Raw genomic sequence first — 19,736 nt, 5'->3', positions numbered from 1 at the left:
CGTCTACATTCCTGAAATGTATTTTATATCCACAAAAATATTAGAGTAAAAATAAGCTCTTGAAAATATCTGCATAGAGTACTTGATTCTTCAAAATGTACAAAATCTATTCTACTTCCGTTATCAATAAGCAATAAGCTAAACCCAACTTGTAATAATGTTCATCTTGTATCAGTATATTCATTTTAAAAATGTAATTTGTCCAAATGATAAATTTATTTGCAAACGGTCAATGCCAAATCTGACTTGCTTTATCTCTAATTCGTTAAGCTTTACTCCAACTAACTTTGTAAACAAAACACAATTTTTGTTTTTGCCGTTTATTGTTGTGTGATAATGTTGAAGAAAAATCTCAACATTGGAGATTTCCAAAACTATAACCTTACTTTAGATTATATTTTTAACATAAATTAAAAAAAAAAAAACATAATCTCTACGCCGCATCAATACAGAAACTGTTGAATTTTCCAATGATATTAACGTAAACACAACACGAAAACATTTGTTTACGTTGTTTAAAAGAACGTACCGGCTTTTTCCTTGTACCCATAAGATAGGAGCCGTCCCCTGTATAGATCCACTTGAGCAAGTTACACGGGCAGAACGCTTGGGAGTGGTTGCAGATACCGATCATCAGGTCAGTCTTTTCCGTCATCCGCGGTCAAAGGCGTTACCAATATACCGGAAAAACTGACCATTCATACGTCGTCAATACAGCTTACCACGTCCTTTTCTGTTTCCTTATGAAATATTATTTCCGGTTTTTTTCGGCACAATGTCACATTAATTGTTTTTTAATTTACAAGTTCTAATTTAGTAGATCCAATAAAGATTGTTTTGAAAAAAGGGCATCCGAACTTGGAAACAGTAATTATAAATACGAAACTACGGATTCAGTTCTGAAATCCTGTTCTCGCAGACTCCAGTGATTCCACGCTTCAAGGTGAGGATCGATATTCTAAAAATGTGGGTTGGGTATTCGGCTTAGGCGAATACAGAATACAAAAATCGATTCCGCGAACTCCGTCGATGCGCGGTGGGCGTGACCCGTGTTTGATTGGCAGCTCGTTAAGCGCGGCATCATTTATTGAAATCAATGGTAATTAAAGGTGAACACGTGACCCGTAAACACACCCTGGTTACCCGGGGGTCGCGGGGCTGTGACGTAATGCGGGTTTTTTTTCCCACCGCCTACAGGAGCGCGAGTTGTGACGTTGGCCATGTTGGACTAGAACGTTCTGTGGTTCCTCCCACGGAGAAGGCCGTAGAATCGGGGGTGTAATTACAAGTCTTTTAAAAATCTAAATCTAAATCAATCTTTAACCTTTACAAGTTTGTTAAGGGTCGATGGGGCACCACAGTGTAATGTGTCTAGGGTTAAGTGTCGCATGGCGGCGCCCTCCCCTCTTCATGCCTGACCACAGCCAGATGCCTCCAGTCCTAGAGTTCTAAAATTTAATCCCCTTTTAAACACACACAAACACACATTGATCTAAATCGGGCGTCCCGGACACACTGCTCTATACAAGTACCATTGTACCTGTATGTCTTCTTCTTCGTTCTCAATTCTTAATGTTGATTTACTTCCTTAGCCTTTGTCCAACCAAGAACGAACTCCTGTATGTATATATTTCTTATGCTGCATTACACACGTTAACATATAGACGTACATATCAAACTCACATTTCGAAGTTAATGTAGAAACTATTCTCCGGTTTCTATACCACTTTCAGACACAATACTGTCTGAAATACGCCACTTAAAGATTGTCTCTGACCAACAGAGTTTCTTCCAGGCATCTCTTCGGAGGGGCGAAGCCCCCCCCCCCCGAAAATTTTTTACCGCCCCCCCGAACAAAATAAAATTTTTATATTATAATTTATATAGAAAATATATACTTTTAACAGTGTCCGCCCCCCGAAGAAAGTCTACCGCCCCCCCCCCCCCCGAAAATTTCAAGTGCCCCCCCGGAGAAAAAAGTCTGGAAGAAACACTGCTGACCAATAAAAGAGCACTATAATTTAGTGTGTCATTTCATGTCGTTAAAAGTAAATCTACTTTTCAACGAAATTTTTTTTAACATTGTGACATATTCCTTTATCTCCAATTATTAATACGTGGCTTAAACTTCTCTTCACAAGACAATGTGTTTGTATTTTTAATCCTTTCTCACCCTAATAAGACAGGTTCTCTTAATCTAGTCCTACCTGTCCGTTATAAGAATACATGTTTTTAAATTATAGCCCTACTTCCTCCATTATAAGATAAGTTTCTCATTATTCAAGCCCTACCTGCACCTAACAAAAAAAAAATCGTATTTTTCTTAGATTCGAATGCCTTTTAGAAAACAAGACATATTTTACCAATACGCGAACTATATAAAAAGCACCCTTTTGAATGCGATCACCATTAAGACCATTACCATACTTTATTATGTCCCTTCATGGTGTCTCTATAATCAATTTTTTACAATAACAAAAGAGGAAAAATATATTTTGAACAACATACAATATTTTGTTTACTCAGAAAACACCACGCGCGCTGACGTCACGAACTAGTGACGCCATTTACCAAACATCGTTACTGCTGTTTGTTTTTCACGCTAATGCACACGGGAACCACGTGACGAAAACCTGCAGGCATGTAAACACCGCGCCTGTATACAGGGGAGAAATGTCACGCCTTTGTTGCCATCCTATCGGGGAGATAAAGGTCAAAGGTCGGATGTGTTTGAAAGGGTTGGACACGCCAGTGGCGCAGCCAGGAATTGGTCATGGGAGGGGTTCAAACATTTTTCGATATGTATACAATCCTATATATATATATATATATATATATATATATATATATATATATATATATATATATATATATATATAGGGGTCCATGAGAGGGGTAGCAACCCCCCCCCCCTAACTTCCCCTTGCCTACGCCACTGGGACACACTGTTGTCTAAAAAACACAAATAGAAATATTGGCATTGAACGCAGGTAGGTGTCATCGATATGTGAGTAAATCAATCAATAACAGATAAAGGCAATCAAAAGAGAGAGTGTCAGTTCTTCAAGTCATCTAGGGAAGCGGTCTTTCTATCTTTCCGGGGAGTGTGGGAGTTTGGTGGTGGTGTGTTTGTTTGTGTTTGTAGGTGTGTGAATGATTCCAAATAATTGAAATATTCTAAACACAAATAAAACTTTGGAAAAGTTATAAACATGGTATGATAAATTATTTAAAAAAAAAAAGATTTTCGTTGCACCACATGATGTTTTGATTAAGGTGGGATGGTGCCGTTAAATAAATGTTGCATAATATGAGGACGTAGCTTAGGCACAATCATATAAGATAATATGGCGTATGTTGATGGATAATACCTGTCATTTCTTTGTAATATGTGCACTATTTGCTAGAGCGCAATATCAAATCACTTTCCCATAAATGGAATTACTATTCAATCTATATATATATATATATAATTCTCTTCTGGGAGACGGTAGAAAACACCAGCTGTAAGCGCGCTCCCTACCATCCCCACCCCTACATGGTCTGGTGAGCTGTGGTTCACGCTAAATGTTTTCAATCGTAGAGCCGGGTTTAGTGACGGCTATTAAGGGCAGATAATTTAGTTTGAAACGATTTTAAACTTACGGGAGGTAACTAAGAGGAGGCTGCTTTCACGGGGGGGGGGAGGTGTAGGGCAGGGGTTGGGGGAAAGGAAGGTGGGGGTAGTATCGTCCTTAACGACCTACTGATAGTGTTTTAAAGCAAATATTTTCAGTGGCAGCATTGGTACTGTCGAATTCACAAATTATGAATTACTGAAAAGTAGAAAATAAAACAAGTAAAGAGGCGTATGATATGCCGCGGGTCGGCTCGTAATTATATAAACAATAAAAAAGTTATTCCACCTGCGATATTTTCACTATTTCATCTCAGATACATATTTAATCTTTATCTATACGTTCCAAACTCAGATGTAACAGAAAGATAGCTCAACACCATATATGGTAGTTACGTATGAGTGTATTATCTCCCCTTAGAATAATATACATAACACTATACTACCCACACGGTTTTCACATAGGCCTATTCTAGCCCTGGCCAATCAATACCACCACTAGTATTCTAGCAGAGGTTGGGATTTTTTCCCCTCTAATCTTGATATCGATACCTCATTTGAAATGTTTAGATTTAAAAAAAAATGTGATTTCACCATTGTGGAGATTCAAAATGTTTTGATTATCAGAAATGTTATTGTAACAATGAAAGCCAACTTCTAAATCCCGTGGGTGCAAATTTCATCATGAGTTCCAAAGTTCGACTTTCAATCTAGATTTATTATAAGTAGATGCATTAATCGATAAAAAAGCCACACCTGTTAAATTATTTAAAAAAATATTACTGATTGATTACTGAGTAAAACTTGGGTGGTTGATAAAAATTTAGCTAAAAAAGATAAAAAAAAAATTACAATAAAAGTCTTGCTTTCATTATAAACTTTAAAATAACGATCGAAGGCGACTTATATAACCACTGTTATTATGTTTTATAACTTGGTGTGGTATAAAAAGATGATTAATTAAGCTGAGTGTGAAAAAAACTGACTTTCAATTTCTAAATAAATTAATGTTTAATATTGATTTAAAAAAAATAACTGGCTTAAAAATCAATCTTTTCAATTTACATCTCAAGAATGGAATTACGTTTTTGAGGTAAGAAAGTAAAGGATGGCTAATTTAGGAATAAGAATTGTTGAGTGAATGACATGATTGCCGGGGTATATGGAGCGTGGTAGGGGTGGTGGGGGGGGGGGGAGTAACTGAAGGTTGCATGCACCAGCAAGGTACTTGTCGGATAGAATAGAGAAAGCACAGAGATGGGACTGTTTGATGGGGGTTCGCGGCGATGAAAGAGGGACGAACTGGAGTTGAAGAGGGGGAGGGGAAATGAATTGGGGATGGACGGGCGGGGTATTTGTTAACCCGTGGGTCAATGTTTTCAGGTCGGTGGTTGCAGCTAAAATACAACACGCTCTACATATACAAATTGGCCTTCTTATCGCAAGAGTTGCCTCTGTCGACCTGACTATGATGTGAACCTGATTCACTTTAAGGAAAGTCAAGGCGGCTGGGCATAGTGCTGTCTACACCATCTCTTCATATACTGAGGTCATTCAAAAAGACGAAATCTAATTCATTAACCCTATGAATTGTCAAGGCCCGGAAAGAAAATTTTACTAGAGTATACTTTAAGGCTTTAAGGTGATTTATATTTTGTAAGTAAATCACACCAACGGCACAATGGAATATGACCGGTCAATGAAGGTCAGTTTTCTATGTTTTAATTAAATATACAGCATATACTTTGTTTAAAAATATAATAGAGTTAAATAATAAATTTAAACTACAAAATGTTCTCATAGTCTCAGATTTATCTCTTTACTGTGACTAACAGTTGGATATTGGCTTTGTCATCTAGACATTAACGTGTAAACACTTCTCGAAACAAATTATTCTTGTTTTCTCATTAGAAGTTCCTTGAGCTAAGTTACCTGATATACCAAATTGTTGCGTCAGTGTAGTTGTTGCACTACGTATTTTTTTGGCTCTAGTAAACAGTCTGGCATTTCACCCGGTCCTGCGTGCCCCTCCCCCCCCCCCCCCCCACCCCACAACTTCTACCAACGGTGATTCCAGACAATATGCTACGCCGAGGACAGGATGGAATCTTAAGCAGGCAGACTGGGTGCTTGTAGATATCGCATGCAGATCAGATGACAGCCCCTGGTAATTTTAGAGCTGCTAGCGAAGTCTCGAGTCTGAAACTCTTTAACGATGTGTCTGTTTGGGTGCTAGACACTAGTAATAACTGAGGAAATAAGTTGCTTACTCTAAATAGCTAGATCATAGAGTAGGCTTACATACACCAAGACGAATACACACATATGTATATATATATATATAAATATATATATATATATATATATATATAAATATATATATATAAATATATATATATATATATATATATATATATATATATATATATATATATATATATATCGATATATAAATGGTAAATTCGTGTTTACACACAGGCACACGTAAATCCTAGTCGCCTCTCAATGTAAATGCAACAGCTATGTTTATTATGTGATATATGTGATGTAGTCTGTATTCCACATATACATGGCACTTTGTTTACGTAGGCAGCTGGTGAACTTTACATTTTAATACAAAAGTTTTAAAGTATCATACGACGTACGATCGATACAGAGAACACAGACATCAAACTACGTTAACATTTACTCAGTGTTAATATAGCTGTCATAATGTGCCACCAAGACAAATAGAACGTGTACACTCTGATTTGCTTACCTGTCTAAATACAAACATGTATATATATATATATATATATATATATATATATATATATATATATATATATATATATATATATATATATATATATATATATATATATATATATATATATATATATATATATATACATGTTTGTATATATTTATATATGTGTGTGTCAGTGTGTGTGTGTATAAAAGAGAGAGAAATACACACACATACACACTCATATATATATATATATATATATATATATATATATATATATATATATATATATATATATATATATATATATATATATATATATATAATATTTACATAAATATGTATGCATAATTTTTATATATGTCAATACATTCATTAAACAATAATTGATATAAAGCAAAATATTAATTTTTGCTTCTAGTAACTAGTTTCAAGTTTCTATTCATATTCTGTTTACATAATGTTTACATTTTTTAAGGTGTATGTATCATTACGCAATAAATGGACGCAGTAGCAGTCGAGCTCAGAGTGAGCAGTCACGCCTCGTATACGTCATGGGACGTCACTGGCCGTAGCGGTGACGCGCAAGGCTGACGGTCAACAATTGATCACTGCTCACGCAGGAAGTGGATCAATGGACAGGAAAGCGCCCCCTGGTGAATGTTTAATGCTGCTAGTGACGGAATCTTACTTTGCCGTGGGTATTTTTTTTTCAACCCATCCCCTCAAGGGAAATAACCCAGTGAATCAGACATCTACGCATATATACGTGTGGGATGCTGAGGATGGGGTGGGCTTGGTCCAAATATTGATTTCCTTAAGATTGATTTCAAACATTTCAAAAAAATATAATAGGGAGTATTTTTTCTAAAAAAAAAAACAACAACAATACAACACGATATTTTGTTTTGAAGTTATGATTCATCTAGCCTTTCAAAGCAAGGAGAAGTTTAATTAAGAATATACATAATCAAAAATGTATTAATTAATTACTTAGTTTGTCTCCTAAGCTGTACGACATGGCTAAGCATAACCCTTACGCTAATTCAAGTTTTATTTCATACCTATGGTAAATAAACATAGTACATGCTTTAAATCTTAACTTGACCTTAACTAAACTTAAGTGATAAAGTATAGATGCTAGCCTCACACACTTAAAAGACGGGAAATCTTAAGGCATCTTCATATGCACACCATTATCTAAGGAAGTCACTAGTTTGGGCGTTACGCGATAAAGACACCCCCTCCCCTCAAATCACCAACAGACAACTTTTGTGATGCTTATCCATAATTTTTATTTTCTAATACAAATGCAAAAAAATATAATTTTTTCGGTCCCCAGTTTACGTGAAAACCCTCTGTAAGAATAATCCACATCCCTCCCCACCCTGTCTTGTGAGTGCATTGACCTATACCACTGTGTATTAAATACTCCAAATCGGTTTTTCAACTAACAGCAAACGTCGATATTTTCGAGATAGTTTGAGTTTAAAAACTACAACTTGTAAAGTCAGACTTTGTATTTCTTTTTAAAAAGACAGACTTGTTTAAAGCAGACTTCATAGGGACTATTATTTTGTCTCATAAGGCATTTCTTAAAAAAAAACAAAAAAAAAAACAACAAAAAACAAAAAACAAACAAACAAAAACTAGCATTTTTAAAAACAATGGCCTTTCATTACAACAATGGCATTTCTTCTTTAAAACGATGGCATTTCTTTAATACAAAGGCATTTTTTCATACAAAGGCAATTTTTAAAACAATGGCATCTTTAAAAACAACGGCATTTCTTCGCAACAAAGGCTCATTTCACGCCAACCGCACAAAGAGAGCGCTCATCAAAAATGTATACCCTCACTTAGCCGCAGCAAAGGACCTTCTTGACTTCAAACACGCTAAGCTACGGTCTAATGATGATAATCGTTTTATAGCCGTGTGAATAATTGACCTTTTTTCCCCCTTGGGTGTTGGTGATAAGGTATGAATAGCCATTGTCGGGTCCATGGTTCTATGTTAGACCTTCACAACTACCCACTCCACCCCCCTCCGTTGTAGTAAAAAGAGTAACAAAACACTCAACATCTCCATATATGGTCATGAACAAAACGTAAATTGTGTGTTTGCATCTTTAAAGTAATTGAGTTGCTATATTTATGTTCGATTTATTGCTAAAATTTATATTTGTCAAATGAGTCAAAATGTGTATATTTGTCAATATATGTAATTATATATATATATATATATATATATATATATATATATATATATATATATATATATATATATATATATATATATATATAATATAACAGATCTGTATTTTTAAAATTGCATTGATCTCATTCCAAAGTTACAATTCAGCAGAAAAATCAACATTCTGTGTGTTTTAACAATTATGTTTGGTATTGGTTTTTTTTTCGGGTTTTATTTGTGTTTAATCCCCGCGTCATTAATGAACACAACAGTCTGTCTCATTTTACCGATTCCCAAAGGGAAGTAATGTGTGGACTTATCTCCCTTGGTTCTTTATGTCCGCGATCGAGAGAACATTTAAGCCCCGGCGAATGCGCGTCTAATGGAGGGGACTTGAAAGTTAAACCAGGGTAGATAACCCGCACAAAAGATTCGCTACAATCAAACAGAGTGATAGGGACTTGATCGGTCAGCGTACCGTATGAACCTTGTTACAGGTTAACATATTTTTTTTTTTCCATTAAAAAAATCAGAAAAGAATTAATTAATTTGTGTTGTTTAAATTTTTTATTACGTATGTGATTTGATAATCGGTTAACGTTTTTTAATTGCAATCTTTTTCTTTTAAATACTGCGGTAATAGTTTAACGATGTTAGAAAAGGAAGGTAAATTGTTTTACGATTCAATTTAGTGATTTCTGCGTTGGAAAACTTATAAAAAAAAAAAAAGAAAAAAAAAAATGTAGTGATTGAATCGATTAGTTTCACAATTTAATGAATAATATTAATGCAATCGCATTACAAATAACTGTTGATTTTCCTGGGCTGTTAATTTTCAAAGATAACTCCGTTATTTATACTGTAAAAATAGGTGCATTATTAAATATATAGGTTTGTTACGTTTTTATGGCATACATGGTAAACTAATAAAATATGTATCAATATGACGTTGGTTGGTGTAGAAAGATGTTATGAGGGTCAATGTCCTACGAATTAAGACACTAGTCTCTACGGTGAAACTTTTCAAAGTATTACGTATAAGAGTTTGTTGGTAGCTTATATAACTACGCAGAGATTTGACGATAAATATAAAGATATAGCGACTGTGGCTTTACAGTGATTAGATGGTTTCTTTACGGAGATAAGATAGTTGCTATACGGAGAACAGATGGTGTCTATACAAGGTAAGATGTTGGCTCTACAGAGGTAAAGTGGTGGCTATACAGAAGTAAAATATATAGAGCTAGTTAAAAGACAACCAACGGGTTGTTGACTGCTGGCTCTGCCACGCTACCACTCCATTCCCAAACTTACAGATATTAACAACTGTTATCGCTTTTTCATTCGCTAACACTTTCCAGACGGTCCACAAAATGGTCAAATTTGGGATACCTTTACGTCATTATCTGACAACCAAACATGTTGGTATTCTCGCTTAATGACAGTATACTCTTCCATTAATTTACATTCGGGTTTCTTCATGCATTGAATCCACAGTTAATGATAACGTGTCTTTTGTTAATTAAACTTAATAATTTGTAATATGCTATCCAAAGTAAGCCATGTAATTCCATATAATACATAGTGTTAACTAAAGTAAAATGATAACCCTTGTGTATTATTTACTTTATACTATCACATACTAATTTTATCAATTTGTAATATTGTTTTACGTCTAACCGCGCGCGTTGCTATTTCAGATTAAATTATTAGCTGCTTCATGAGTGCGTGACCTTCACCTTTGACGCGTATTCTGGCTCCGTGGCCTTGGCTGGCGACACAATACCCGAATAATGAGCTCAGTATCGGACCGTAATGAAAGCATTTCCAGCGGGGACATAATGAAAAACTAGCGCCAACGGTACCGGCATTGAGCTCGCTAATGAAAGCAGTGTCACTGCGCATGCGTCAATTATTCATCCGGTCCTCAAACCGAGATCGGGGTCTGTGATCGTCAGGTAGTTTGCACAACGCGAAAATCAAACAAACACGAGGGGGGGGGGGGGGGGGTCGGGGGGTACGTGTGAAAGCGGATTGGGTGTATGTGTGTACACATACATGACAACAACATGAACTCAAACGAGTGCGGACGTGCATACATTATGAGCAAACATCGCACAAATAACATACATCCCGTCGTTGGATCGCAGCGAGCGTGTATGTTTTCGCAGTTTACATCAATATAGACAGGGGATATAACTCAATCAATTTTACGAACAGAGTTAGCAATAAGGATCAGTCATTACATTCGTTTACATTTGTCTTTATATTGTATTATTTTATCTGTAAAACTTGTTTTTACATAAGGTATTATTTTATATTACAAATATGATTAGCGTGCAAGATATCCAGATAAAATATTTTAGAATCACAAAATATAAAAGCCTTATTTTTTTAAATTAATAAAAAATATTTAAAGTACCGGACATTAATTAAGATTACTGGATAAAATCAACAGATGCGGAATTTAATAAGTTACAATTCGAATCATGAGTGCTCTCCCTTTACTAACTCTTATTACTACCCATTAAGTCACTATTCGACAAAGACATAATTTTGTTCATAAACATTATTGAAAGGTTGAAGGGGGGGGGGGTGCAAATCAAAAGTTTGAGGGGGGTGCTGCAAATCGAAAGTTTGAGGGGGGGGGGTGCTGCAAATCGAAAGTTTGAGGTGGGGGGTGCAAATCGAGTTTTGTCCCCGGGTGACGGGAAAGGTCGTTACGCCTCTGGAAGGAGTTTGTCGATTTAAAATAGGTGGTGCCCGCCACCCTACCAATATTTTAGAATGTGCTCTAGAGTAAAAAAAGGTTGGGAACCCCTGCATTAAGTGATATAAAACAAACGTCAGAAATATAAAAACCGTCCACTTTACCGTCCCAACCAATGCATCATTTACCTCACAAAACTGTCGTCACTGAGATATTCTCTAAACAGTGTGGCTATTTATAGATCATAAAAAACATGCTATTTCACTGACCTAAGATTTTAGAAAATAGAGGAATGGTGTGTGTTTTTATATGCATAATCGCACCTCTTAGCTAATGATTAATGAGTCGTGTAATGTTGGCATTTAAGGAATTTGTTTCTATAAAAATTATAAAAATGTAACGTTATATATATTAATCTTTTTTCCAGCTTATTCATTTAATAAGATATTCAGTCTAACTAAAATCAGCGGCTATATCTTTTAGCTATTAAAATTGTAATATAATCAAAACATTAAATACAATTTGCATTCAATACAACTTTTTTAATACGACAAGCTTTTCAATTATTAATTTTAATCACATTTTTTTGCAAAAAATACATTTCTACTTTTGGTTTTGTTAATATAGAAACATGAAGTTCTATTTTATTAATTTTTCATGCAACTTTGAAAACTCAAATCAAACCACCTAGTTGCAAACTAGAAAAAAAAACATTTTTTTCCCTTTCAGAAACCACGACGACGCGTTAAGCTTAATTAATTGGCGTAGCTACCGTTGTAGCCTCGAAGCCTTAGGGCCAATTATGACGTAAGCTGGTAAATGAATGGGGCGGCTATATTTGTCCCAATCACGTCGTCGGCGTGTGTGTGTGTGTGTGTCCTACTTCTTGGACAGCCAGCAATTTTCGTGCAAGTTAATCAGATTGACCCGGGTCATGGCTGCAGCTATAATGACGATGGGGGGGGGGGAGATGTTACTGCATGAACGTAGTTAACGTCTGATGTCTACTACGTAATATTTTAATACACAATAAAAAGAAATGAAAATCCAGTTTCCATAAGCCACTTATCATTATTATTATTATTTTTGCTTTTAAAAAAGAAAAATAATTTTGAAACACTTTTAAAGCCAAATGCCAATTTAGATTTTATTGAAAGTATTTTTAGTATAGTTAATCGATCGAGGCAACGATTTCAGACTTTGAGTACACCAAGGGAGATAATTTTATTTGTATACTCATCATGGGAGACAAATATCCATGGTTACACATCAAGGGAGATTATTCAGTATTCTTAATAAACAAGATGACACGCTTAATATGTTGGTACTCATGTTTTAGACACTTTAGCATGTTTTTTAACAACTGGAAACTACTTATCATGTTGATACACTGCGGATATCATTAAGCATGTTGATAAAATAATGGGATTCTTAAGCATTTTAATAAACAGATAAGACTATTCAACGTAGTGATAAACATGGGAGACAATTCAGCGAAGGGATATGCAGGAGACTATTCGGTGCGTTGAAAAAAAAAGAGAGTATTCAGCGTATTTAAAAACAAGTGGATACTAGTGCGAGTATCGTTGAACAAGGGAGACCATTCAGAATAATGGTACAAAGAGGAGATAATCCAGAATATTAATAAACAAGGTAACATACTCAAATTGATGTTTTATTTTTTTTCAATCTATAAAATATGGAAAAAAAATGGCCATCACTTGAAATGCAAATAAAAAGAAAATAAACTCCCACACTAAAATACACTTATTTAAAAAAAAATGAAATTTCTTTTGGAGTAATTTTGAACTACACTACATCAAGGGAGAATAAACATTAGGAAATCAAGGGGAGACTATTCAAGCCGCACACAGCGGTAAATATGTCGGTCCTTTACCTCCAACCAAGCGCGAGGATGTCACATCAATGTCTCAATCCGTTAACCCGAGGAGCAGAATCACCAGACGTTTGAGCGACTCGAGGGCCACGGTGCCAGTCAGTGCCAGACTACGGGGGCCAGATTTTTCCCCCTCTACATGTCAACTCCGGTGTGTCAGTTTGACAGTTGGGCTGCCGACTTGATGGCTTCGAGACTGTACAAGGTTTAATGCACGGATTTATTTTTGTATCACGTCGGCCGTTTGGGTTGTCAAGCGATTATATTCATTTTTTTTAATATGCGAACAAATTTAGCTTTTAAAAATATATTGAACTTCGGTACATATGCACTAAGCAATAATATTTATAAAAGCGCGCAATGTATTTTAGGAAGTATGATTACTTTTTAAAATTAACACAAAAAGGTTAATTAACTAGTCTTTGGTAAGTGATCTAGATTTAGCAGTTAGCAAAAAAATGGAGCTATTTTTTAAAATCGTAATTAGATAAATTGTGATTTAGACAACAACAATAATCGGTAAATGAAGATTTGTTGTATCTTTTTACTAACTAGGAAAAAAAAAACATTCCCATTTCGCAAAAATTTTTCTGAAATAATAATTTAATTACCTATGACCAAAATTTCAGATTATGTTCCAGTTTAAGATACATTGGTTATCTCCACTGTGAAGAGTTACTTCAACAAATACACTCTTTCGTCATCTGAATCTGCCCAATTTCTAAAATTAGCAAAGTATGAAAACCGCTGCATCATGTGATTATGTGTGAGAAATATAACTTGTCTACACATCCCTGATCAATGCCGACTTGCAGCAATTAATCTGGGAGTGGTACCATTATCAACTTTACACCATTTAATTATCTACCCATTAATTACTCAATAATTACATTAATTACAATCCACCCTCTCATGGCATTTCAAGGTTAACGAACAAACATGAAATCTTTATTAAACGAGATTTAAAAAAAATATATTTTAAAAATTCGGTATTATTACATTTGTTTCGTAAATAGATTCGTTTAAATTTAGCCTATCGATTTTAAAAGGAGGAGACATTCGCTTGAAGCCATGTTTGGTAAGCAGAAATAGCGCTCATTACCTGGGCTTACCTGGTATTTGGTGAGCCTCATTTCCCTAAAGAGACATTAATGTAGCTAGCAGAGGATTTAGTCTGTTTGAACTGCGCCATGTTTAAATGTTGAAGTTCAAACTCGAGTTTAAAATGGCGGCGAAGGAGAAAAGTATTGACATTCTGCTGTAACTTTTTTTTGTATATCAGTAAAATAAACGCGTTTGTAAATTAGAAATAAGCTATATAGAGAAGATTTAGCTACATTTTGTAATTATTGCATCACCGATACAAATAAATCAACCTCGAAACTCAACACTCTCTTTAAATTAAAGTCATTTGACATCAACTGCAGATAATTTTAACACAAATTCAAATTTGACGATTACATGTACACGAATATATCCGTAAATCTAATTAACAGGAACAAAAATATAATACGCCCCAAAACAAGGGCAGGACTTACTTCGCATGTATATTTCTACATAGAAAATTAATTATCTAACTCTTCCCCTACACAGTTCTCTCTCTTAACCTCTTTCCTCTTTTTCAATTCCCCACCCCTCTCTCTCTTTCTTAAGCCCAATAATAATTATTAATATTATAATTTATATTTTATTTAATTCTTTCCTTCTCTCTCTCTATCCCCCCACCTCACACTGTATACTGCGAGTTACGGAGTTAATCTGCGATTGATATGTATCTCAACACATGCCTATTGCGTGAGTGCTAATGCTGACATTTTCGTGTGGCTGTCATCCATCACACAGGCCTGTCTGGCACGCCCAAACAACACTGGGAATTTACAGGTGTAAATAGTGCGACATTCTATTTTTAGTAACACTATTTATCAATGTAGGTTATTCATGCACAATTACAAATATATGCGTAATAATTATATATATATATATATATATATATATATATATATATATATATATATATATATATATATATATATATATATATATATATATATATATATATATATATATAAATATATATATAAATATATATATATATATATATGTGGTTATAATTATTAATGAATTTATAAATATATATATACATTATTTACACGCATATTTATATATAAATATATATATATATATATATATATATATATATATATATATATATATATATATATATATATATATATAATACTTCGCTAGTTTGAGTTTTCACAAAATGGCGGAGATCATGCGAATTTCAAACAGGAAACGGAATGTTTATTGATTAGTGTTATGCGCGTGCGTCGTGCTGACGGCAGATGGCCGACATATGTATAGATTGACAACACGAGACAAAACAAAGCCGCTTTGTTGGCAAAACCTGATATACTTACATGCCGGTTTAGACATTCTTCGAACGAGTATCCATTAGTGCAAATAAGACGCGATCTTTTGGCCATATCTTCATGCTTAGTCCTCGCTCCATTGGCGTGACCGTTCCGGTGTTTGTGTGTCGTGACGTCATTCATCTCATCCCACCAATCACAATGCGTAAAATATTAGTAAAAAAAAATCTTCTCCCCTGAAGTCAAGACGTAGATCTAATTGCCAGATGAGAATGTCTATAATTTATTTGAATGCCATTGTCAAGAATTCTCCAGGCTTCAGGATCGACGGTGCCAGACATTTCAAGGTCGGTCGTGTGTTGTGTGCGTCACTCGATAGATAACGGCTAGCAGACGATACATAAATGCAGCAGGCGGTGAAACAAAATGGCGGTACGTGCTCAGCTGCATTTGGTAACGGTAATTTTAAAATCCATACGACCTAGTTTCCTTGAGCTTACATAGAATATATTTAAAAACAACGACTTTTACTATGTAGAAAACGAAAAACGAAATATATTGATAATGATTCTAAATATACAAAAGATGTATTCAAAAACGAAGATGAACTTAATAATATTAAAATAGCTGAACTTCTTAGCTTAATAAAGAAATGTTAAGAAGAATAGATATCTACTTTAAACTTCACCTGTCACTTCATATGTAATACTGCGCTACACAAATTAACTAGGCACAAACGTAGACAACAAAGTTTAGAGGCTTTGTCAGAAGAACCGGAAATAGTTGTCACGATCTAGATTATAACACGGACGGGAAATGACGTCAGACTACACATGTCGTCTTCATATCTGATGATTTAAAGTCTAAACCTTTTCTACACACCTACATCTAGCTCGTGTAATTATATGTTGGCTTAGAATTTTTTATTCTAAAATCTTAATTTAGATAAATGTTAAACAATAATCGTAGAAAACTAGTCTTTTTAATTATTTTTTTTACGTTGGTAGGAAATTTTCTTTAAAATTCCGTACTTACTATCACAAAAAACTTAGATTATCATCAAAATATGTTATGCATTTAATCCTTGGAAAATATAGATGTATTAAAATACACGTAAATCCGTGAAAATCGTATACACTGAGTTTACCATCCAAGGGAAACAACTCACAAACAACGAGAAGCTGACTGCAGAGAGCTCGATGAAGTGTAGAATTAAATGTAACAAACAAGAAAAAAATCTCCGCATACTTAATAGCTGTTTATCGAACACAACCCGTGTGTCTCCACGAAGAATTTTCTCGAGGTTTTTCTTTTTTTTTTTTTAAAAAGCCGACTTCATTGAACAGTATTGACATACGGGAATCACGTGACTTTCGGAGATTTAACTTGGGAGAGCAAACTTTGAAGTCTTCCGGACACAGGTAATGCGGGTGCGTGTACATGATTGGATGACGTCAGATGTTGACGGTCACATGATCACGATGCACCCGGACACAAAAACATGTATCATCTTAGATAGCACCATATATATGTGGATACAGAATTATAAACACGAGAACACATACGTATTTCTAGCACACAGGCACATATAAATAAACAAAGATGTAGATATATATATATGTATATATGTACATGTATATATATATGCATGTATATATATACATATATATATATATATATATATATATATATATATATATATATATATATATATATATATATATATATATATATATATACATGTATATATATATATATATATATATATATATATATATATATATATATATATATATATATATTCATATATTTATTTATTTATTAAAACCGTCTCCTTTATTCTTGGATTTTTTTCATTAATACAAAAATACTAAAAAAGTTAGATGTGTTGAATAACCTGAAAATTATATCGTGTAAATACTCGATAAAACTCTCCGCACGATACCAGATACTAGCCGGCTGATAGAACCGAGGTATCGATTACCTTAATAAAAATAATCGCTGATTTGGATTTAGATTAGCTCCCCATTAAACAACCAAGAACTTCGGTCGGTAATGCTGACTTGTACGCTATAGGTGAGCTTAAGGTTAAAATCATAGAGCCTTAAAAAAAAACCCTGAGATAATTGAAATGTGGGTAATGTTTTTGTTAATTGCCTGGTTCAAGCTCTCGGTCAACCAGTTCTAGTGTAACGAGTATTTTAGCTGAGTGACCAAATAATGAGAAACTCTATAAAGTCTAGATGATTAAACAAAATCGAATTCACATAAACTGTGTAAGTCATCCGCTATGTTCATGTATTTGCGATTTAAAAAAAAAAAACAACATAACAGTTATTTAAGTTATATCTATAGTTTTATGAAAGCAGATTAAAACATTTTTTCCATCAGTTCTTTAAAGTTATTTCTATAGTTGTATGATATCTACTATAAAGCAGATTAAAATATTTTTTCCATCAGTTCTTTAAAGTTATTTCTATAGTTGTATGATATCTACTATAAATCAAGCACAGACGTATTAATTTAAATCAATCTATGTTCCTATTAAAATATTTTTTCCCTCAGTTCCTTAAAGATATTTCTATAGCTGTATGATATCTACTATAAAGCAAGCACAGGCGTATTAATTTAAATCAATCTATGTTCCTATTAAAATAGTTTTCATCAGTTACAACACATGATAACAAAAGAGCACATATTATGGTAGTTTTTTTTAAAAACTATAACCTAATAAAATCTGCATAATCAGTCAAAACGCATTAGCGCTTAGATAACACGGAAATATGAATATACACAACTACACCATTTTTTAGAATGGTAAATTAAAAAACAAGTGGTCTGTTTCCGTAGTGTCACAGTTAACGAAACAAACTAGTCCATTAAATGAAAGATGAAATCGATAGGCAGAAACTAATTACCCGGTGTACGGTGTATCATCGTAAGCGCTTGTAATTATAAGGGGATAAAACAGGCGAACCAACCAATCAATCACCCAATTAGGAAGCTTTGAAAATTTAATTAATAAGTGCCAGTAAAATGTGCAGTAGCTTATTAAAATTAAAAGATTTACTAATTAAGACCGTCTTTAAATGTTTTCTAAATGTGTGTATTTAAGTACAAAAATTGACCGCGAAATATAAATATGACACAAGCTTTTATTTTTGAAGCTTTGGTTTCTATTTCGCTGTCTCATTATGTTCCATAATGTTCCCATCTGTATAGTAGTAATTTAATTGTAGTGAAAAATACGGGATTGTTTCCCCTCAAATACACCGATATTTGTAAAGTAAGTTCTATTCTCTTCATGTTTTTAAGCTATTGTAAATGCAGAAGAAAGAAAACACTACTACGAACTAATCAATACGACCAAACTAATGATAGTATTTGGCGGAAATGCCAAGTGTACTTTTGTTGAGCTCCACGTTGCAAAATTCAAAATCTGGAATTTAATAATTGGTCATTTGGTTTCTCACAAGACATCTGATGGTCGTGTGTTTGTATGTGGTTTATGAAACTAGCAAGTTCATTGACGATCAAGAGGATACATAAAGTAGAGTTCGTCTGTTTATCTGATCAAGGTACATTAATATAAATCAAAGCCCAGCCGACTTTAATTTCTATAAATTAAGTTAGATTTCCATCAGAACTGGGTGGACTTATCTACGTTCTACGGACTAAATTCAGATTTGAACTCAAAACTTTTGAGTTAGCAGTCGTATGTTCTACTATTCGACCAAGCCGTCCCATGGATCGATTTCATCTTTCATTTACTGGACTAGTTTGTTTCGTTAACTGTAAGACTACGGACATAGGCTACTTGGTTTTTAATAACGAGGGTTAAATATAAGCCTAGCAATCTTGACTTTCTCTAAGCCAATGATTGGTTCGCTTTAATCGAGCGCTGTACTGAGCGACCACGCCCCCCATTGCAAGCTGGAGTATTATATTACTACTCTCATTTTTTTTTTTTTTTGCATTTTTAAATTTTAATAATCTGTATCGTCGAAATAATATATATTGACTAAGATTAAGCTGTAATGCAAAAGGCATATCTGTGTTATTACAACTCTAAATGCAACATTAATATTTTAAAATTATTTTTTTTATACTTTGTTTTTTATTCAACTTGATAAACAGGCAAATATAAGATATAGTTTAATGCTGGATACTATAAATAATTTATATAAATTATTTGGACAATACAATAAAATATTTG

The 19,736-nt window shown here is 33.9% G+C and overlaps 1 protein-coding gene across 6 annotated transcripts in view; it reads right to left on the bottom strand.

Annotated features, from left to right (window-relative positions):
• The window catches only part of LOC131957883 (cys-loop ligand-gated ion channel), a 121,537-nt gene that overhangs the window by 27,768 nt on the left and 74,033 nt on the right, over positions 1 to 19,736 (bottom strand). Inside the window, exon 1 of one of the 6 annotated variants that reach the window (XM_059322701.1) lies at positions 530 to 743. The exons of the other annotated variants lie outside the window; for them this stretch is intronic. Within the exon in view, the coding sequence (XP_059178684.1) occupies positions 530 to 655 (126 nt within the window). The 5' untranslated portion in view covers positions 656 to 743. Of the gene's footprint in view, positions 1 to 529; positions 744 to 19,736 lie in introns of those variants that run through there. 6 annotated transcript variants of the gene reach the window in all.

The sequence above is a fragment of the Physella acuta genome, unplaced genomic scaffold (assembly GCF_028476545.2).
Source record: "Physella acuta isolate Inbredline_101_S28 unplaced genomic scaffold, ASM2847654v3 ptg001275l, whole genome shotgun sequence".
In the NCBI taxonomy this organism is placed as follows: domain Eukaryota; kingdom Metazoa; phylum Mollusca; class Gastropoda; family Physidae; genus Physella; species Physella acuta.
Note: the sequence above shows the minus strand (reverse complement) of the source record. Positions and strands in the feature narration are given on the sequence as shown.